Source organism: Cetorhinus maximus, chromosome 27, assembly GCF_964194155.1.
Source record: "Cetorhinus maximus chromosome 27, sCetMax3.hap1.1, whole genome shotgun sequence".
NCBI lineage: Eukaryota > Metazoa > Chordata > Chondrichthyes > Lamniformes > Cetorhinidae > Cetorhinus > Cetorhinus maximus.
The window spans coordinates 28,376,255-28,398,924 of NC_135905.1; the positions used below are offsets into that span (position 1 = coordinate 28,376,255).

Here is a 22,670-nt window from a genome sequence, read left to right on the forward strand (position 1 = left end):
GCCGATAGTTTCCAGCTTTTTGTGCCCCTCCCTTCTTGAACAGAGGCGTCATATTAGCGGTTTTCCAATCTGCTGGGACCATCCCGGAATCCAGTGAGTTCTGGGATATTTTGACCAATGCCTCCACTGTCTCTGCAGCCACTTCCTTTAAAACCCTTGGATGCAGGCCATCAGATCCTGGTGACTTGTCTGCCTTTAGTCCCATTAGTTTCTCAAATACTTTGTCCCTCGTGATAGAGACTGTTATAAGATCTTTCCTCCCATTAGCTCCTTGCTTATCTGATATCTTTGCGTTGTTTATAGTGTCCTCCATCGTGAGGACCGGTGCAAAACATTGGCTAAAATTACCTGCCATTTCCCTGCTCCCCATTATCAATTCTCCAGTTGATCCTCCAAGGGTCCCATGCTCACTTTAACCACTCTCTTTCTTTTTATATACCTGTAGAAGCTCTTGCTGTTTGTTTTTATATTTCTTGCCAATTTACTTTCATAATCAATTTTCTTCCTCTTTATTGGCTTTTTAGTCATCTGCTGCTGGTTCCTAAAACATTCCCAATCCTCTGGCTTATCACTAGATTTCACCACTTTGTATGCCTTAGTTTTTAATTGGATACTCTCCTTGACCACCTTTATAACCACAGGTGGTTCATCCTTCTCATCGAGTCCTTTTTGACAGAGATAAATTTTTGCTGTTATGGGATATCTGCTTAAATGTCTGCCACTGCTCATCCACTGACCTTCCCCTCAGTCTATTTTCCCAGCCCGCTTTAGGCAACTCTTTCTTCATACCTCTGAAATTGCCCTTATTTAATTTGAGGACACTGGTTTGAGACCCGAGTTGCTCACCCTCAAACTGAATTTGAAATTCTACCATGTTGTGAACACTACCCCCTAGAGGATCCTTAATTACAATATCTCTTTTTAATCCCACCTCATTACACATTACTAGATCTAAAGTAGCCTGTTCCTGGGTAGGTTCTGCAACGTATTGCTCCAAGAAACAATCCCTGATGCACTCTACAAATTCGTCTTCAATGTTACTCCACCAATCTAATTTGTCCAGTCAATATTAAAATCACCCATGAAAATTGTAGCACCCTTCTTACACGCCTCCATAATTTCCCTATTTACACTTTGTCCTACAGTGAGGCAACTCTTCGGGGGCCTATAGATGACTCCCGCCCATGACTTCTTCCCCTTGCTATTCCTTATCTCCACCCAAACTGATTCCACATCACAATCTATTGCACCTGTATCACTACTCACCACCACACTGATACCTTCCTTTTTTAACAAGGCTACCCCAAATCCTTTTCCTTTTTGCCTATTTTTCCAGAATGTCGAATCCCCTTGAATATTGAGTTCTCAGTCTTGGTCACCTTGCAGCCATGTCTCTGTAATAGCTATCAAGTCATATTCATTTATTTCTATTTGTGCCTCAACTCATCCATCTTGTTACAAGTGCTGCGTGCATTCAGATAAAGAGCCTTAAGCTTTGACTTTTTACCATTACAAGCACCATTTTAACAGTTATTCAGACTGAATGCTTCTTGGATTTGGGATCTCACCCGGCTGAGTGGATGCAGTGTCTCCCGACATAACGAGGTTCCAACCATAAGCAGAGATATTTCAGACCAGGAATTATCCCATAGGAAAGGAAATAGTCATGGGATTCATTCCCTATCTCCAGATGTCTTGTTCCCACCAGTAAATTACAGACTTATGGTAGTCTTCAGCTCTGTGCATTCCAATTCTAAATTAACTGCCCTTGATTTTTGTGCAGTCAGTTGATAGCCTGGTTTAAGTATGTGTTTGCAACACATTTTAGTATACTTCACTTGCTTAAAGACCTTCTTTTAGCCATTTTGCAGTTTCACTGCCTTTCACTCAACAGCCATGAAGAAAACAACCAAGGCCCATGATCTACAGCAAGATGAAGAAGAAACTACGAGTGTACGGTAAAAACAGAAAATGCTGGAAGTTCGTGGCTTCATCAGAAGGGCCAGACTGTTTTTTTTATCATCACAGATGCTGACTGACCTGCTGAGTACTTCCAGCATTTTATGATTTTACTCCGTCTCAACTTCAAGGGATTCAGGGAACTTTTCCAGTGTTCTAAAAAATTACGTTTCACTGCTCCGACTGTCAGTGCCCCCCACAACCCCAACCCCGTGAAAACTGAAAAACAACAGCCTTGAAAATGACGATGGATCAATCAGAAAAATACAAGGGAAAACAACAGCAAATAAAGAGAAGCTTGCACCTCATCCATCCGCCTGCTTGGGTGAAGGTACAAGATCACATGACACTATTTCAAAGAAGAGCAGGGGTTATTCCTAGTGCCCGGGTCGATATTTATCCCTCAATCAACATCACAAAAACAGAATATCTGTTCATTAGCACATTGCTGTTTGTCAGAGTTTTCTGTGCGCAAGTGGATGCCGGGTATCCTGCATTACAGCAGGGACCACACTTTAAAAAGTAATTAACGAGCCGTAAAGTGCTTAAGATATCCAGTGGTTGTGAAAAACGCTATATAAATGCAAGTCTTTTTCTTTTCTTTCTTTCATCAGGGTCTCAGAAAAGTCCAAATGAATTACTTTGAAATGCAATGACTGTCACCTGGAAAACACAGCCACTGCTTCACAGAATCACAGAATTATATAGCATAGGAATAATCCATTCCATCTTCCATCCAGCACATCTGTGGTAGCTATCCAATTAGTCCCACTCACCTGCTCTTTCCCCCGAGTCCTGCAAATCCTTCCCCTTCCCTCTGGCAAATTATTATTCGATCTGCTTCCACCACCCTTTCAGGCATTGCAGACCAGTACTTGCTGCATAAAAACAATTGTGCACAACAAGGTTTCCAAATAGCTACAATATGAATAGCTGTTTTTCTTTTGAGCCATTGATTACTGCAAGACTGTTGAACAGGAAATTAGGAGATGTTTGATTACTGGGTGGGAGAAAGGAGAGGGGAGGGTGTATTTATTTTAACATCTACAGTGTACAGGGGAACTAACCTCCTCAACCCTCAGTCTTCCCCAGAAACCACATAGTGGTAGAATGAACTGTCAAGTTCTTTATCACTTACTTGTCTGTTCCATTCTTCATCTGAATCTTTCCATAAAGTACATCGACCATACTTGGGTCATCATTCATGTATTCAATCCCTTCCATCCTCACAATGAGCGGCTTTCCATCAGTAAGTTTACTGGAAGAAGAAGGATCACGCAAGGCAGTCAGAGGACATGTAAAGCACTCAGCACAGATAAAGCCACAGCAACTGCTCAAAGACTGGGATATCAGATTTAAACAAGAGAATCGCATCATAAAGACATCAGAAAACAAAATACATAAAATTACAAAAGCGAGCCATGAACTGTTTAATGAGCTTCATCTGAACAGGGGCACAAGAAAATAAGAATAAGGGATGAGAAAAGGCCATTTGTCCTTCAAAGTCTTTGATTTCATTGTCTTACCTAGTAGATCAACTCAATTATCTACCATTGAATAACTATTTTATAATATCCATTTTAATTTCATTTACACTAATTTAAATTTGCATGATCTACTGACTAACAACAGAATAGCATAAAAAGCTACCCTCACCAACACTATTTTATGCTTTATATGCCTCTGAGGTTCACTCCTTCAACTTTCCTTGGACAATGGTACCACTTTCACATCGGAGTTAAAAATCTGTGGGTTCAAGTCCCACTCCAGAGATCTAAACACATAATCCAGGCTGACACTCCAATGCAGTACAAAGGGAGTGCCGCACTGTTAGAGGTGTCATGTTTCAGATGAGATGCTAAACTGAGGCCCAATCTGCCCTTCCAAGAGGGAGTGAAAGATCCAATGGCACTATTTGAAGAAAAACAGGGAGTACGCCCCAGTGTCCTGGATAAGATTTATCCCTCAACCAACATCACAAAAAAGCAGGTAATCAGGTCATCGCATTGCTGTTTGTAGGAGCTTACTATGTACATATTGGCTGCCATGTTTTCCACACTGCATGAGTGACTACATTTCAAAAGTAATTCATTGGCTGTAAAGCACTTCGGGATATACGGAGATCTTTAAAAGTGCCATGTTAATACAAGTTCTTTCTTTGTCTTTATTAGACTGCTGTCTACTCTTTCTTCTTAGCTCCTTCCCTTTGCAATTGAAGCCATGCTCATTGCAGTTCAGTTCACTCTCTTCAATGCATATACAGCCGTTCAGAAAAGTGGCAGTCAATGCGACGTACAAAAGATATGTGCATGCTTTGAAACATATTCTTGTACGAGTTATTATGGATGACAGAATTTACAGCACAAAGGTAGCTATCTGTCTTACAACAAAGCGGGTGATAGCTCTTCAATGGCCTTGTCAATTCTAATCACATTTTCCTGTCCTTTCTCCATAACCTTATTACATTCTTGCTGTTCATATACTTACCAATTCCCTTTAAAAGATTGGCCTGATATGCTCAGATGGTCAATGTGTGCTTACACTGCAAACATTGAGTGAGATCACCAGAAAGGCCATCAAGGTGTTTCCACCGCTGCGATGGCCTAGAGTAAGCCATTGTTGTTGAAATCCTAAGGGATTTCACTGTCTCATAGTAACATAGGACTTAGGAGCAGGAGTAGGCCATTCGGCCCTTCAAGCCTGCTCCACCATTCAGTAAGATAATGGCTGACCTGATTGTGATCTCAACTCTGCTTTCCTATCTGCCCTCCAATAACCCTTGACTCCCTTGCCAGGATTATATATGTTTCAATAAGATCACCTCTCATTCTTCTAAACTCCAATGGGTAAACTAAATTACATTAAATGGGTAAAGATCCAAGATGTTCAACCTTTCCCATAGCACCGTATAGTTTCTTAGTTGAGGAGTCATGTTGATTACTTGTTCATAAATTTCCAAAGGCAATTTCAAGGCAGTCTCATTTCCCCTTTAAATGCAGTTGTAATCTTTGCTTCCTGATCAAGAGTAAAATATTGTATAAAAACACTACAGAAACCACAGCTGCTGAAATATTCATATGGGACAAACCCAAACCGACTTGTCCTTATACAAATCAAATTACTGCACGCAATAGGAGCATCACTGCATGACACAGCATGAAAATAGGAGGTTTGTAAAGTTTTGTTTTCACAGTTTTAAATAGTTATTGTGTATACAGAATATAAACTGCCTGGATATGTTGAGTCATTTAAGCTCCTGTAGATTCAACTTTCTTACTGGTTATTTTGTTCAGTTCATCTCTCACTGAACGTCAGAATCGCCAGGTCCCTTGTAATATCCTCAATGTACCACTGTATAATCATAACCCAGTAAACTACTGCAGAGAGATTAAGACTCATAAAACATTGTAAAGCCCACATGCTGAAAAGACATAATGCGATAACATACCACAATTCTCAAAAAGGGCCCAACTTGCCTAATTTGCTTCCATCGCAGTGCACTTTCACAATGTTTTCTCTGCTGCAAGCATTGATCAACTTTACCTTGGGGGCATTGCAAGGCCAAAACACAGGGAAGCTCTTGTAAATGGATTGGAATGCTCATAATAAACAAATTCTATTAAGATCATTACAACAGTGCCTACCCTTCAAAAAGTAGTTCATTGGGTGTAAAGTGCTTTGGGATATTCTGAGGTCATGTAACACACTACACAAATGCAACCTTTATTGCTTCAAGTTGCTGCTTCCACATTTCTTGTATTGTGGATGCTTTAAAAGGTGTTTTCCCAAAGTCATCTGTGAACAATGTGTGTGTGTGTGTGTGTGTATGTGTGCACGCGTGCATTTTCTTATCTGTGGAGTGAGAAAATTCAATTAAAAACACTCAGCAGCAAAGCCTTTTTACTTTAAAAGGAAAAGATTAGTTTATTTCACACTATTACTCGGGAAGTTACTTAAGAAAAGATAAAGTTACTAACACATGCACACACAAAGATTAGTTACAAATGAAGATAAAATGATACTTATAAATGTAAATGTATAAATGTAAGAGAATAATCCATATTCGGATATGTTTTGAAGTCAAGGTGTGTTGTCTGAAGTGAAGGTCTTGAGGTTGTATTAACACTCTCTTTGTCTTGTGTCCATGACATCTTTGTCAATCTCTCCTTAGCCCCCACCTATTACTGACCTTCTGTTCTGCTTTACCTGTTCCACCCCCCTCCAACAGTATAAATTCCAACTCATTTCTACTTCTCTTTAGCTCTGAAGAAGAGTCATACGGACTCGCAACGTTAACTCTGTTTCTCTCTCCACAGATGCTGTCAGACCTGCTGAGTTTTTCCAGCATTTTTTGATTTTATTACTTGAGGTTGTAGAGTTGTCTCTGCAGCTGTGCTTCCACTGTCGGATTGCCAGAGGTTGCTTTAACAGCTGAGCTTAGTAGGTGGAATCAGAGATTACAGGCAAGGGAGAAAGTTCCGTACTCCTGTTCTGCAAGTTTGCCACTTTTAGCTGCCTAGTTACTTTACAGCAGACCAGTATCTGTTTTTAGATGCCTTTCTCTGTCTCTCCCTGGGTTGGAGACTTTTCAAGATGGTTCTCTGTGGATCTGCCTTTTTGCTGCCCTTGTCTTACCTGCAAAAAGCTTCGATAAGATGGCCACAGTTATCATGTGACAGTAACAATGCCAAGCCATTTAAGGCAAGCGGTAACTCCATTACAGTTGTCCAGAGTCTCCTTACCCCCTAAGATAAAAGCAAAATACTGTGGGTGCTGTAAATCTGAAACAAAAACAGAAAATGCTGGAAAAACTCAGCAGGTCTAACAGCATCTGTGGAGAAAAAAAACAGAGTTGACATTTCGAGTCCGTATGACTCCTCTTCAGAGCTAAACCTGCTGTTATTTTGACAGAAACTGTGTTCAAGTGATCGTGATGGAGCAGGAGAAGTTCCAATGAAATTCAGTCCACCAGGCCAAGATTCAGCTAGTGTAATTCCTATGTTACCAATGGTGACTATACTCCAAACGCGGTACTAGATTGGCCGTGGAGTATACAGAGGTTGTGAAAGGTGCTATATAAATGTTAGGCTTTCTTTTAGTCATGCTTAAACCTGCATCTGAACTTCTGCTTACAAGCAATGGATGTTCAATCGATGCCACCAACTGGGAAAGAGCTGCACCAGCAGAAGAAACAGGATCAAAGTTTCCTGCAGAGCTCCCCAGCAGCACTTTGGACTGATACAGAAATGCTGACATGCCCGTACTGGCTGCATCCTAGAGAGAATGGGTTGCATTGTTCATCAACGTTGTCATTTACAAAAATAAGCAAAAGTGTTGCATAAAATAAAATGTGCTGCAAAGGAATTTAAAGGCTGTAACTCAATCTCTGAGATGCGCTGACATTCATAAATAGTTGTACAATTTGGGATTGCAAGTTTGCTGAATTTGGAAGGACTGTGTACAGTTCTAAACTTGTAGCCTTCAGCCTTGTTAAGGATGATCCTATGGCCTTAGTAGCCACACTTGAATCCTCTGTTGCCATCAGGCAATTAAAGCATTTTCATTAAAAGCAGCAGATTATCAGTGGGAGAAAGGTCTTTCTAAAGTCCTGGGTCAGATCGTTACCTTCCAACTTCATTCTGACCATAGAGATAAAAACAAAAAACTGCGGATGCTGGAAATCCAAAACAAAAACAGAAACAGAAATACCTGGAAAAACTCAGCAGGTCTGGCAGCATCGGCGGAGAAGAGTACAGTTGACGTTTCGAGTCCTCATGACCCTTCAACAGTTCTGTTGAAGGGTCATGAGGACTCGAAACGTCAACTGTACTATCCTCCACCGATGCTGCCAGACCTGCTGAGTTTTTCCAGGTATTTCTGTTTGTTTTTGTTCATTCTGACCATTCTTGTTCGAAACCCTTCAATTTTCAAGGATATCTTATGTGACTGCAATCATGGTGCACTCTCCCTCCTTAACTTCTTTGCTGTCTTCGCTAGTTCTGACCTCTCCATTCTTCTTGTGCACCTCTACTCCACAGTCCACCTCTAAGGCATTGCTCTCTGCTCTGCGTTCCCTACCTGGAGCACTGCTGGACACTACGTTGGCTCCTGTGGCTTCCATTCCTGCAGAACATGTTTAACATCACATCTGAAATACAGCACTCTCGACAGGTCAGCACTCCCTTAGAACTGCATTCAACTGTTAGCCTAGATTAGGCGTTCCAAGTCTGGAATGGGGTTGAACTTGCAATCTTCTGGCCTGGAGGTGAGAGTGCCACCAATTATGCCAAGGTGACAACTGAAACTAATAAGAGAAGCATGAAGGAAAGCAGGAAACACAGTCAATTAAAAGATATGCACTTTTATTTAAAATATCTGAAGAGACTAAGTTGATAGAAAAAGTCTGCAGGTTAGGTTTAATCAGATTTTTAAAAGTGTCTTAAAACGTTGCGAAGCAAGTCCTTAATTCTATGGAGGCAAATATCTGAGAAATAGGTAGAACTGCTCAACCTACTGCACGATTAGCATTAATTACTTCACTTCGCGTTAGTGCTCATCATGTAAACCACACGATGCTTGCCTAACAAACATCAATCTAAGAGTGCGTCATGATCTCCTGAGGGATACTGTTCCAATCTTTCACTGGCCTTGGAAAGAAACTATTTAAAACTGTTTACTCAAGCAGGAGGCTGAATATATTGGCACTCATTTATATTCATGCCCTCTGGTGACTCTCAGCAGGCTTTGTTGCCTTATTACTGTTCGCACAACAGAGGGTAGTGAATATGCAACAGAAACACGAGGATGAATGTAAGACATGTTCCTCCATAGCACTTACAGAACTAAACACAACACGCGAGTTGGAAATGTTTATACCCCTTCATCTAGATATGCTGCAGAATCCTCTTCTCTTCCTGACTCCCCCAAGCAAAATGCAAACAATCCAACCTCTGCCAGCCCTGATAAAGAAACGGTTTACCAATCCCCCATCAACACCTCAACTGGATATAGAATCCAAGCCTCACCCTCTTGCACCACTGCCCCAAATCATATGGCCCACAGCGCGACCTGTTCCTTCTGCATCACAAGGAGCTTTCTGCACAGATAACTATAACCCCTCCTCTCAAACAGCAAATCAGGGTGTAGGTTCTTCCAGTACCTCCAGTTACTGGCTGTAAAACCAGATTTTAACCACTCCCTCAACACAAATCACAGAACTTGTGGCAGGACAAATTATTTCACCCCCCTCTCGCCTTCAGGCATTAGGGTCGTAGGATCCATTTCCTATAGCCCCTCCACCAGCTGTTCCAACAACTTGTATTTATATAGCGTGTTTAATACAGCAAGACGCCTCATGGAAAGATTATTAGACAAAATTTGACATTGAGCCACATGGGGAGATATTAGGACACGTGACCAAAACCTTGGTCAAAGAGGTGGGTTTTAAAGAGTACCTTAAAGGAAAAGAGGGGTGCAGAGGTTTAGGGAGGGAATTCCAGAGTTCAGGACCATGGGAACTGAAGGCACAGCCACCAATGGTAAAATCAGAGATGTACAAGAGGTCAGAATTGGAGGTCTTGGAAAGTTGTAGGGCTGGAAGAGGTTACAAAAGGTAGGGAACTGATTGGTCAAAAAGCCTGGTTTAATGTCGGGTTGCCAAGGAGAGGGAGGTGGAGAAGCAGAAGGGTTTAGGGAGAGAATTCAGATCATGTGGCCTAATGGTTCAGAGAATGGGCCCCTAGGCTGGGACAAAGGGAGGAGGAGATTGCACACGGGGCCAGAGTCGGGGGAATAGAGAGTTTGGAAGGACGATTGTGGGGTCAGTAGAGGTTAAAGAGGGAGGAGCAAGGCCATGAAGGGATTTAAATATGAAGACAATGATTTTAAGTTGAAGGTTGGGGGGGAGGGGGGGGGCATGCAGAGATAAGTAAACTAACCAGATTTAAAACAACTTGCAAATGTTGGAAACCTAAAATAAAAACATATAATATGCAGCAGGCCCAAGAGCATCTGTGAAGAGAAAAGACAGGTTAAAATTTTCTCTTTTCAGATGCTGGCTGACCTCCCCATTTCCATTTTTATATCTGCAATTAACTAAAATGCATGATTTTTACAAAACCTATTTCCCCGAGTTACACTAGTAATTTATTTTGTGTTACCTTAGCGCCAGGAATCTGTAAAGCTTTCCAGTATGGAGGATTAATGGAGGTATGCAAACCATGATTCCTGAAGAAGGTTGCTGTAAAACCTATCACGAGTGTGACCAGCTTGCAGTTCATCTGCACTGTATGCACAAATCTTCTTTGTTGAATAATCAGTCTTTCTTTCTTTAACAAAGCCCCAGTTTGTTCCTGGCTTAAGTCAGCCCTGGTGTAATCATTCCTGCTTTAAAGGGGAAATCCATCTCTTAGCAGTGCTGTTGCTGTAACATGTTGCACCATAGAATGTCCCAGTGCACTGATGTGCTCTGGGTCCCTGTAAGCGTCTTCATACTTGCATTGGGTGTGTGGGGCAGAAGCAATGTTTTCATGTGGTTCCACAAAAAGAGTTTGAAAACGTTTGATATAAAGCCAGCCATTGCATAATTCCCTGCAATAACTTTATTTGAGCAGCTGGAACTGGGGATTAGCATTGCCCCAAATCGTTTAACATTATTCCATCATTTTCAAGGGAATTTGCACCTTTACTTGTCACCATGCATCTTGATCCCAATAGCTGAACTGTGATTGCGCCACTGCGGGTCCAAACTGACCCAATCCAGGTTGAAGAGAAAGGGGTCTAGTGCAGAGCTTTGTCAAGTATTTAATGACATCTAGTGGTGACCAGATCAGACCACTTGTGACAGACAGACATTGAGGGTTCCGGTTCTAAACTTTTGTGACTCCACAAGATCAATTGTGAAATGCAGCTTTTCTGTGTAAAGCCACAATAGGGACTCTGAACGGGTGGACAATGTTAAAGCTTGGACTGACAATGGCAAGGATCCTAAAGTTACTGTGCTGAAGGGATGAGATGCAGATGAAAAAAAGTTTCAGAAACTTGCATCTGTGCTTTGGGTTACTTTCTTAAACCATGAGAGAGAAGAGAGGGCAACTGTCAGAAGGCTGCCTAAGAGATCTTTGCAAGCTCACCTGGTGAATGATTTCTCCCCCTCCAAACACATTTTGCAGGAGTCGAGTACATTTTGCTTTCAAATCATTCCTTTCACTGTAAACTGGCCTTACAGATAAACCTTAGTGGGAAATCTCAGTTGGAACACGGCTGCAAGCTGAGGAACACCATTCAGACAGAAGAGCAGCAGCCAATTGTTGGAATTGACTGGGGCTTTACTCACCTGATGAAGTCCTCCTTGCATTTCTGCAGCAGTTCACAGGCTTTGCTGATCTCTTGCTCATTAAGCAGAACGAGTGTTCCGATCGTCAGATGGAGCTTTGCTGGGTTCTGGAAAATACTGCTGTCAATCCCACGGTCCTAAAAGAGAAAAGGAACAAAAAAGCCGAATTTTCACATTGTTCCACCCCTCTGGGGAATGCTACAAACTAGAAAGGAGGGATTGAGGTCTACTGCACGGGGAATAGTGAGTATCTAGGAATGATTACAAAGCAGAGAGCTGATCAAAGTTTCAGATGATGCTACCAATGACAGGGGTCAGGCTGAGCTGTAATTATTATCTGAAGTGGGCTGCAATCGCACCCCTTTCCCACATTATAACAGTGATTACACTTCAAAAGTGCTTCATAGGCCGTAAAATGCTTTGGGGTGTCCAGACGTGAAAGGCGCTATATAAATGCAAGTCTTTCTCTTTGAAATGCTCCTACGTACAAATTACATAGTGGAACTCGTGGGTTGACTCAATTTAGTTCTGAGTGATAATTGGATCCTGATTCAGATGGTGAAGTATGAAACTAGACGCAAATCCTTTCCTTCTTTTAGTTCTTTTATTTACAGACTGCAGCATGACTGCCTCCTGTCTACTAATACACTCAGTGTCCCTCTTTATATTCATCTGAAAAAAAAACAAATGATCAAATGAACAACTAAAACAAAACTACAAAGCAAACTTACCAAATTTATTTAAAATGCCGTTCCTGGGATTGATGATGCACCCCAGCCCCTCCCTGCAGCACCCACCGGTCATGGAAGGTGTCATGCGTGCCAGTGGACACCGCTTGCTCCCTCTCCAGGGACACCCGGGCGCGAATGTAGCCGCGGGAGAGGGGCAGACAGTCAGGCCGAACAAACCCCCCAGTCGCCCGCTACCGTGATCTGCTAATGGCTACCTTGGCCAAGCCCAGGAGCAGGCTGACAAGGAGGTCGTCCACCCTGTCTGCCCCTCTCCGCACCGGGTGGCCAAGGATCAGGAGCGTGGGGCTGAAGTGCAGACAGAACTCGAGGAGCAGCCTCTTCAAATAGGGGCTGCAACCTCACACGATGTATGGAAACGTGGAACACAGACTCCTCAAGGCTGCAAAAAAGACAAGCGTCCTGGGAGTCCGGGAACCACCTTAGTCTTTTGTTGCACGGGACTACTGCGTGCAACACCCTCCACGCCAAATCCCCGATGGAAAAGTGGAGGACTCCCATGTAGAGAGCCTCCCAATGAGGGCCCCACCATCCCCAGATGTCAGGACAGAATGCCATGGCATGCAGTCTTTCTTTATATGTGCTCAAGATACTTAAGCAATCAATACCCTCCATCTGTTTATCCTTAGTCTTAATAATACAATCAACATAACATTAACACCCAGATCTTCATCAGTGCCCAGTATTAATACCAATGGTTAATGAGCTTTGTGATATAGGGGTGCAGTAATTGTGAAGTAATTAATTAATTGACTAAAAAATTAATGTCTAGTCAATTATCTGGAGATAATTGTGTCAGGAAGGAATAGAAGTATTTTATCAATGAGCAGTGAGAGATTTGGGGTATGGCTTGTAAAGTTATTTTGTGGCAGCAATAGCAATAGAACCGAACATTAAAGCGACCCTCTAGGAGATTTTGCCTCTGTTGCATTCCCAATGACCAGACAGTCATTTGCCAGAGTCCAGGCCTAGCTGCCTATGGCCACCATGTTTGAGCCAATAAGGAAATGTTGCATCTTTTCCTGCTTTGGTTAGATTTGACGTGCCACAACCTACAGACAAAAAGAGAGGCAAAAGAGTGGAAAAAGGAGGGCGGGGGCGAGAGAAAGTGGGAGATTTGCTGAGGGGGGAGAAGAGAGGACCAGAAAACAGAAACAAAGAGAGAGGAAGAAAAAGCAAGCAAGCGAGAGCCTGTTCGTCTATTCCCAAGAGTGCAAATTAAAACAGAAAACTCATTCCCAAAACAGCAGTATTTCTGAAGTTAGATCTCCTTCCTTGCTCAGTAAATATATTGTAATTATATTGTCACCAGATCCCAATGACCTCTTTAGATCAAGGGTTCTCAAACATTTCTGTGCAATAGCCTCTTTGAAATATTGATATACTACCGTCTTTATTTCTGAAAGATGGTTTCAGCTACCCAGATTAAAATCGTGCTCATACTGCAGAAACATATTAATTCAAGAGAAATAATGTCAAAAAACTCAAAATTCTAATTAGGCATGTGCAAGTCAAACACTCCAGGCCCCTCTGGGATCTTCTCAAGGACCTGCCAAGGGTCCAGAGACCCTAGTCTGCCCTAGATGTTGTTCATTCTTCCAAAGTGCCCTAGTTTCCTTCATCCTTATTAGGTTTAGAGTTGCGATTAGAATGCTGACATAAGGAGCACCAGTGTGAAACTGGACCTCAAGCTACATAGCTGTGATCATTTCAGTCTGCGCAACACAAGCTCTGGGCCTCCTGTCAATTTGGCTTGCATGACATGAATGGAATGGCCGCAGGGCAGGTGCAGATCAATTTTACATGCTGTAGCAGAGTTTGAAGTGCTTGCTTCATAAAGATTACATTCCTTTGATGGAATCAAATTGGTTCAGTGCCTTGACTTAATGAGCAACATTGCTCTTTTGATCAATAAAAACTTTGGTCGGTTGTAATAATTTGCATATATGATGTAGATGTACGAAATATTCATACCTTCCTCGATATTCTTTAATGTAACTATGTCATTGCCTGTTGTCAATTGGCTATACCAACAGGTCGCCCCATGGTGTGACTCACAAGTAGTTTGGAAAATGGCTGTGACGTTTAATTACCAACCCTTGCATGCCCACTATTCAAGTATGCCTCCTGCCTAAATTGGCTAATGCAAGTTTGGATCAGAGGGCAATTGTTACTTCCTTGTAAGTTTTATGCTCCTGGTCAATGACTGGCTTTCTTTCTAATAATGAAAGTTCTTTTAAACTTCATGTAGGTTCTCAGATAGGGATGTCACAACCAACGCTGCTGTTTCAGGAAGCTTGCTGTGCACAAATTGGCTGCTGCATTTCCTTCGTCACAGCAGCGACAACACTTCAAAAGTAAAACACAAAATGCTGCAAATACTGGAACATTCAGATGAAAGGTCACAGACCTGAAACGTTAATTCTGCTTTTCTCTCCACAGGTGCCACCTGACCTGCTGAGTGTTTCCAGCATTTTCTGTTTTCATTTCAGATTTCCAGCATTCGCAGTAATTTGCTTTTGCTTCAGAAGTACTTCATTGGTTGTAAATCACTGCAGGAAATTCTGAAATTGAAATCAATGTAAGTTCTTCTTAAAGTACCTTCAGCCATCTGGCACTCAAATGGACGTCTGTGGAGCCTGCCAGGAATACCTATCCCATGAAGATATCAGCCTGGTTCAAACCCGCATTCTGTCCTATCCCCAACCCGTCTACATATCCTGGATCAGAAGTACTGCAATGCTTTGTCCTCAGCCTTGGTACTGTACCTGGGAGCATTCGTCCAACACCCGCTCTTTAAACTTCACAAACTGTTCCTGAATTGTGGAGTGATTAACAGCAAAGGACAGGAAATGAGTGAAGGGCTGTTTCCTGCGGAAACTCTCCAACATCACCTCGATCCGCGTCTGTGCTGATGCGACACCCGCTCGCTGCTGCCCAGTGATGACTGGAAACCAAAAGGTTAGAATTGAGTTTCGCCTTCTAATACTATGAAGCATTCTCTGCTCAGCTACAGCACAGAGCTCTCTCTTCATTATGTTTAGTATCCTAACCCTAACCTCAAGTGCAGCGGCTGCATTAGTGTGACCTGTGCATTTTTCAACAGACTGCCCGATTTGACCCCAAGAGCGCCCACCACATTAAAAATATTGCATTGAAAGTCTCACTTGAGGCAATGCATTAAATGACATGGGGATTTATTTTTGATATTGGTCGGGTGGGGATTGGTGATCAGCACAAAAGGAATTGAATAGAGCCACAGGATGTTCAAAATCTCAAACCACCAGACCAAGCAGGCAAGACCTTGATTTACTGTCTGATCTGAAGGTTAGAGGCATTGCACTGGAGCCTAGACTATGTGCTTAAGTGTTTGGGAATGCATTAACACTACAGAGGAGTAACAGTCTTTTACACCATGCGTTACTTTCACAGTGGTATTAACACCCAGATCTCACAATAATAGATCAACTGTAAATCAGAAATAATATTTATGAGGCACCTTTTTAAAATTCATTCACAGGATATAGGCATCATTGGCAAGGTTGCTATTCATTGCCCACCCTAATTGCCCTTAAGAAGGTGGTGGTAAGCTTCCTTCTTGAACCACTGCAGTCTATGTGGTGAAGGTACACTCACAGTGCTGTTAATGAGGAGGTGTATCACTTCCTGCAGAATACAGAACCTCTGATCTACTTTTGTAGCCACAGTATTTATGTGGCTGGTGCAATAATTTCTGGTCAATGGGGGTGACCTCCAGCATGTCAATGGTGGGAGATTGGACAATGGTAATACCATCGAATGTCAAGGGAAGATGGTGGGACTTTCTCTTGTTGGAGATGGTCATTTCCTGGAACTTGTGTGGCACGAATGTTACTTATTAGTCCAATCCTGAATGTTGTCCGGGTCTTGCTGCACACAGGCACAGGCTGCTTGATAATGAGTGTTTAAAAACAAAAGTATACTTCCTTTTACAACTTAACAAGCATTTCATGCGCTAATAAAACATTCCCTTTGGACATCTACTGAAGCTCACCAATTTCTCCCTCTATTCCAGGTTTAGGGATCGTTATGGAAGTTCGTGTCTCAGTCTCCAGTCTTCGTTTAGTCTCCCCTTTCTTCCCAATCACGTATCTGTAGAAAAAGAAAAACTATGCTTCCATCATGCTAAACGTATGTTACTGTTGGATGATGGCACCCATGCTCCTGGAAAGAATGAAACTGTCAAAAAGTTTTGCCACATCTAATTTTGAAGACATTAATCCTCAGACAGGACAAATATCTAGAGTACGCCTTTCAGGAAACGACATACGTCAACCGCCTCACTTTAAAAACTTAAACCAATTATAGGTTCAGTGAAGGAAAATGAAGGAAAACTTTTCCCCTTTGTAAAGCTGCATCACTTCCGTTGAAGAGAATTAACTGGCAACAACCTGTACTTGTCTAGAAATTAAAAGAGTTGATGTTTTCCCACAGCTGAAATGCAAGGAGGCCCTTGTCATTTTATTTGATGCTCGGTTTGTAAAAATAACCTCTCCAATCCAATATGTAATTTGTATCTTCCATTTAAAAATGTTTAATGCTAAATATAAATTTGGGAAAGACCAGTTTCCAGTATCCTGCACTCACAATAGATCACTCGGCACTTCAGTCAGAGTAAGGACCTGCTGGGCTACAGGGGCTTTCAAAAAATGTTTCTTGTCTTTATGTTTGTTTATAGGCAGCAAGGTCCCCTCTAATGGACAGTAAGCATTCTCTCTTCCCCTCTCTTCCCACCAACCCCGACACTGACATCGTCACAGCCTTGTACTTGGGAATTCTCTCGCTGAACCCCTCTGCATTGCCATGTCACTCCCTGTCTTCAAATCTCTCCACAAAATCTTTTCACCTTGAGGAATCGTAGAAACTTACAGCACAAAAGGAGGCCATTTGGCCTGTGGTGCCTGCGCTGGTTCTTAGAAAGAGCAGGTGTGTTTAGCCCAACATCCCTGTGCTTTGGCCGTAACCCTGAAAGTTCCTCATCCTCAAGAAACTATCTAACTTCCTTTTAAAAGTGTTGATGGAATCAACTTCCACCACCTTTTCAGGTAGAGCATTCCAGCTCCCAACAACACTCTGAAGAAAACTCTCATCTCCCCTCTAGATCTTTTGCTAATTATTTTGAATTTATGACCCCTGGTTATTGACCCATTTGCCAGAGGGAACAGTTTTCCTCCATCTACTCTATTAAAACCTCCCATCTTGAAATCCTCAAGTAGATCTCCTCTTAAACTTCTCTGTTCCAAAGAAAACAGTCCTAACTTTTTCAACCGCTGAAGTTTATCATCGCTGGTAACATCCTGGAAAATCTCCTCTCTACCTTTTCTAAGGCTTTTACATCTTTCCTGATCAAATGTGGTGCCCAGAATTGTCCACAACACTTGAGCAGTGGCCTATCTAGTGAATTAGAAGGTTCAGTACCATAGCTTTCTTTTATATTTTATTCCTTCAGCTCATTTCCTAATTCCTAGCCAGTTCTATCCACCCCCACCCCATGAAACATCTTGGGGAATCTGAATACATTAAAAGGGTTTTTAAAGAGAAAGCAGTGCTTATTGTAGTTGTACATTGCATATGCACTGCCACCTTGTGGCAACACAGGAAAACAAACCCAGTCTCTCACTGGCCTTAGCTGAAAGTTATCTTTAACATTTTGCTGACAAGAACAGTTTCACAGTTCATGTTCAGGGTTAGTGACAGCATTTTTTATAAAATCAGTTAGAAACAAATTGCTAACATCCACAAATCTAGAATAAAATCCAGTAGCGCATAAGTAGGCTCCTGAAAAGAGAAAATAAAACTGGGTTTATATTTTGGGCACAGACTTCAGTTTGTTGCGTCATCCTAAATGTGACAGAAAGGCAAGGTTTCCCTTTGTCTATCACCTTCTCACACCTTGACTATCAAAGCACGCCACATATAAATGAATTACTTGGAAGTTCAGTGACATGTAGATAAATGCATTGCCTATTTTGTGTGTAAGGTCAAAAACTAGTCAACCTGTTTCTGGTGGTGCTGATTGGGGGCACCAGACAGGATTGACCAGGACAATGGGACAACTCCCTGTTCGAAATCAAACAGTTTGTTTAAGGTCCCCCTGTCGACCAGGACAGGTGGGGAAGGGACATGCTTTAGTCTCAGGCAAACAGAAACATGCTTGTAAATCACAAATGGTGATAACTCACTTGTAAAGAGTGCTGGGCACAGCCATGGCACATCGGTAGCCTCGTTCTGTCTGCTCTATAAGTACAGAGTCACAAGGCTCATCCATACAGTCTACAACTCCTGCAGAAAAAGAAGAGAAATCGTTTATAGCACCACTGAACCTCGGAGCTCCAATTCACAGTTAAAGTGCGGCAACATCTGTGCACATACAAATCCAAAACAGGACAACTAAAGGATACATAAAGAAATGTAAGTGGTGGTTGCTCCATCTCCAGTACAATGGGATACCTTAATCAAGATTTGGAAGTTTAGTTCAGTTCTAGAGCACATTAGGGAAGTCCTGAAAGACTGAAGAGTGTGATGGAAAAATCCAGGTAAACTGCAGAAAAACAGAGTTGGTTTTAACTCAGCATTCTGTTCTAACATATAACAGCAACATGTAACCAATGGACAAAATCATTTTCCTGTCATTGTTTTACCCATGTCTATATTTTCCTTCTAAGGATTAAACAAAAGAACGGTATATTGGAAAATTCTTACGCTACACCCCACCAATTCTCAGTCTGTTAAAGTCACAGGCAAGATAAGAGGCTTTAATGATTTTTCCTCTCGGGCTTTAGTTACAACAGCTGAGTTACACAGTTTTTAAAGTTGTGTAAGCCACTCCGCTGAAAAGCCTCTGATACCATGTTCAGTGGACCAACTTTTCATGTCTTTCTGGGGACTACTAAACACCTACACAGGAGGCAGCATTTGTACAGCAGGATGAGAATCTGGGCTCAGCAGGAATCCCTTGCCCGGCTGGCCAAATTAGTGAGATTGCTGCATTATAGACCTGAAGCAGGAGATGACAGAACAGCACAAACAGATCTGCGGAAATGACAAACATCACACATGCAGCTAATGACACTGTCTAAACCAGGTTTCCATCTGGACTCTGCCAGATCATCACAGGCTCCAGGAGGTCATCAGAATTCTGCTAGTCTGTAGGCAGGCATATTACCATTGGAAACGTTCTCAAGGATTTTGTATTTCTTAGTTTGCCAGCATATTATTTCTAATGCATACTAACTAAAAATCTAATAGCAGAGATTGTCTTTCAGAGATTTGGACACTGCATCCTCAGGAGTATGCCATTTGCAGGGGTCCCCAAGAGCACACCAGTATTTACAGGGTGCCATGTCCCAGTATATTCTGAACTTTCCACTAATTTTTATATTTTAAAAAGCTAACCACAAAAGCCTACAAAAAGATGGCTGATTGAAGAACACCTGACTTCTCTTGTGGATTGAGACCAGTCCCCTGTCTTAAGATGAGAAAAAAGGAAACTCCAGACTGATGGTGAATCAATGCCTTTTCATTAAACTAATTCAAAAAGGGTAATTAAAACTGAATGGGTCATTCAGATACAAAGGCGTTGGCTGTCTCAAACACTCAAGGTGAGAAAGCTAACACACAGAACGCTGAATCAACCAAACTACCCACCTTATTTGGAAAAGGATGTTGGATTTGAAAAAGGTCACATGATGAGACAGCCACACTTTCTGTCTACTTTTAAAATAACTGCAAAAAGCTGTTCTTCAGACAGAGTTCCATCAGAAAGCAATCGAACCAGTGGCAAGTCATCCAAGCAGCCAAGGTAACAAACAACAATACATTGAAAGTGGGAGGACTTCCCCAACCTGTTTAAACTGCAAGTTCACCTGAGAACCAATCTCCTGCAAATTCGACTACAAGAAGCCAAGCAGTTTACTGAGTGTGTTCTACTTTACAAGATCTTCATTTCAACTGAAGCATCGACTCATATAAGAAGCTACAGGCCTGTCATGAAAGAGACTGAGACAATCAGCACCTGACCTCATTACAGCCTTTGTTCAAACATGGACAAAAGAGCTGAACTCACGAGATGTGGGCTTCACCGGCTGGGCCAGCATTTATTGCTCATCGCTAGTTGCCCTTAAGAAGGCAGTGGTGAGCTGCCTTCTTGAACAGCTGAAGTCCATGTGGTGTAGGTACACCCACAACGCTGATAGGGAGACAGTTCCAGGAGTTTGACCCAGCGACAGTGAAGGAATGGCGATATATTTCCAAATCAGGATGGTGGGTGACTTGGAGGGGAACTTTCAGGTGGTGGTGTTCCCCATGTGTCTGCTGCCCTTGTCCTTCTAGATGGCAGTGGTAGTGGGTTTGGAAAGTGCTGTCTAAGGAGCCTTGGTGAATTCCTGCAGTGCACCTTGTAGATGGTACACACTGCTGTTACGTCAGTGGTGAAAGGAGTTAATGTTTGTTAATGTGGTGCCAGTCAAGAGGGCTGCTTTGTCCTGGATGGTGTCAAGCTTCTTGAGTGTTGTGGAAGCTGCATTCATCCAGGCAAGAGGGGAATATTCCATCACACTCCTGACTTGTGTCTTGTAGATGGTGGACAGACTTTGGGAAAGTCAGATGATGAGTTGATGTCGCAGAATTCCTAGCCTCTGACCTGCTCTTCTAGCTACAGTTTTTATATGGCTAGTCCGTTCAGTTTCTGGTCAACGGTAACCCCCTGAATGTTGCTAATGGGAGATTCAGTGGTGGTAATGCCATTGAACGTCATGGGGCGATGGTTAGAATCTCTCTTGTTGGAAATGGTCACTGCCTGACACTTGTGTGGCGCGAATGTTACTTGCCAATTGTCAGCCCAAGCCTGGATATTGTCCAGGTCTTGCTGCATTTGGACATGGACTGCTTCACTATTTGAGGAGTCGCGAATGGTGCTGAACATTGTGCAATCATCAGCGAACATCCCCAATTCTGACCTTATGATGGAAGGAAGGTCATTGATGAAGCAGCTAAAGATGGTTGAGCTGAGGACACTACCCTGAGGAACTCCTGCGGTGACGTCCTGCAGCTGCGATGATTGGCCTCCAACAACCACAACCATCTTCCTTTGTACTCAGCACAACTCCAACCAGTGGAGAGTTTTCCCCTGATTCCCATTGACTCCAGTTTTGCTAGGGCTCCTTGATGCCACACTCGGTCAAATGCTGCCTTGTCGTCAAGGGCAGTCACTCTCACCTTACCTCGGGAGTTCAGCTCTTTTGTCCATGTTTGAACCAAGTTTGTAATGAGGTCAGGAGCTGAATGACCCTGGTGGAACCTAAACTGGGCATCAGTGAGCAGGTTATTGCTAAGCAAGTGCCGTTTGACAGCACTGTTGATGACCCCTTCCATTATTTTACTGATGATCGAGAGTAGACTGATGGGGTGACAATTGGTCGGGTTGGATTTGTCCTGCTTTTTGTGTACAGGACATACCTGGGCAATTTTCCACATGGCCAGGTAGATACCAGTGTTGTAGCATACTGGAACAGCTTGGCTAGGGGCACAGCAAGTTATGGAGCACAAGTCTTCAGTACTATTGCCAGAATTTTGTCAGGGCCCACAGCCTTTGCATTACCCAGTGCCTTCAGCCGTTTCTTAATATCACGTGGAGTGAATTGGATTGGCTGAACACTGGCATCTGTGATGTTGGGGACCTTCAGAGGAGGCCGAGATGGATCATCCACTCAGCACTTCTGGCTGAAGATTGTAGCAAATGCTCTTTATCTTTTGTACCGATGTGCTGGGCTCCCCCATCATTCAGGATGGGGATATTTGTAGAGCCTCCTCGTCCAGTGAGTTGTTTAATTGTCCACCACCATTCACGACTGGATGTGGCAGGACTGCAGAGCTTAGATCTGATCCGTTGGTTGTGGGGATCACTCGGCCCTATCTATCACTTGCTGCTTATGCTGTTCAACATGCAAGTAGTCCTGTGTTACAGCTTGACCAGGTTGACACATAATTTTTACGTATGCCTGGTGCTGCTCCTGGCATGTCCTCCTGCACTCTTCATTGAACCAGAGTTGATCCCTGGCTTGATGGTAATGGTAGAGTGTGGGACATGCCAGGCCACGAGATTACAGATTGTAGCAAAACATGTGGATGCTGGAAGTCGGAAACAGCTCTGAAGAGTCATAAGGACTCGAAACATTAACACTTTTTTTTCTCTCCACAGAAGCTATTAGACCTGTTGAGTTTCTCCAGCATTTTCTGTTTTTATTTCAGATTATAGATTGTGCTCGAGTACAAATCTGCTGCTGCTGATGGCCCACAGTGCCTCGTGGATGCTCAATCTTGAGTTGTTAGATCTGTTCGAAATCTATCCCATTTAGCACGGTGGTAGTGCCACACAACACGATGGAGGGTATCCTCAATGTGAAGGCTGGACTTCGTCTCCACAAGGACTGTGCAGTGGTCACTCCTACCAATACTGTCATGGACAGATGCATCTACGGCAGGCAGGTTGGTGAGGATGAGGTCAATTATGTTTCTCCCTCTTGTTGGTTCCCTCGCCACCTGCCGCAGACCCAGTCTAGCAGCTATGTCCTATAGGATTCGGCCAGCTC

General features: G+C 42.8%; 1 protein-coding gene across 2 annotated transcripts in view; it reads right to left on the reverse strand.

Moving 5' to 3' along the window:
- The window catches only part of ascc1 (activating signal cointegrator 1 complex subunit 1), a 49,204-nt gene that overhangs the window by 23,078 nt on the left and 3,456 nt on the right, over positions 1 to 22,670 (reverse strand). For both annotated transcript variants that reach the window (XM_078530953.1, XM_078530954.1), the window contains exons 3-7: positions 18,264 to 18,363; positions 16,076 to 16,173; positions 14,811 to 14,989; positions 11,294 to 11,430; positions 3,098 to 3,217 (exon numbers count right to left, since the gene is read on the reverse strand). In XM_078530953.1, the coding sequence (XP_078387079.1) occupies positions 3,098 to 3,217; positions 11,294 to 11,430; positions 14,811 to 14,989; positions 16,076 to 16,173; positions 18,264 to 18,363 (634 nt within the window). The remainder of the gene's footprint in view (positions 1 to 3,097; positions 3,218 to 11,293; positions 11,431 to 14,810; positions 14,990 to 16,075; positions 16,174 to 18,263; positions 18,364 to 22,670) is intronic.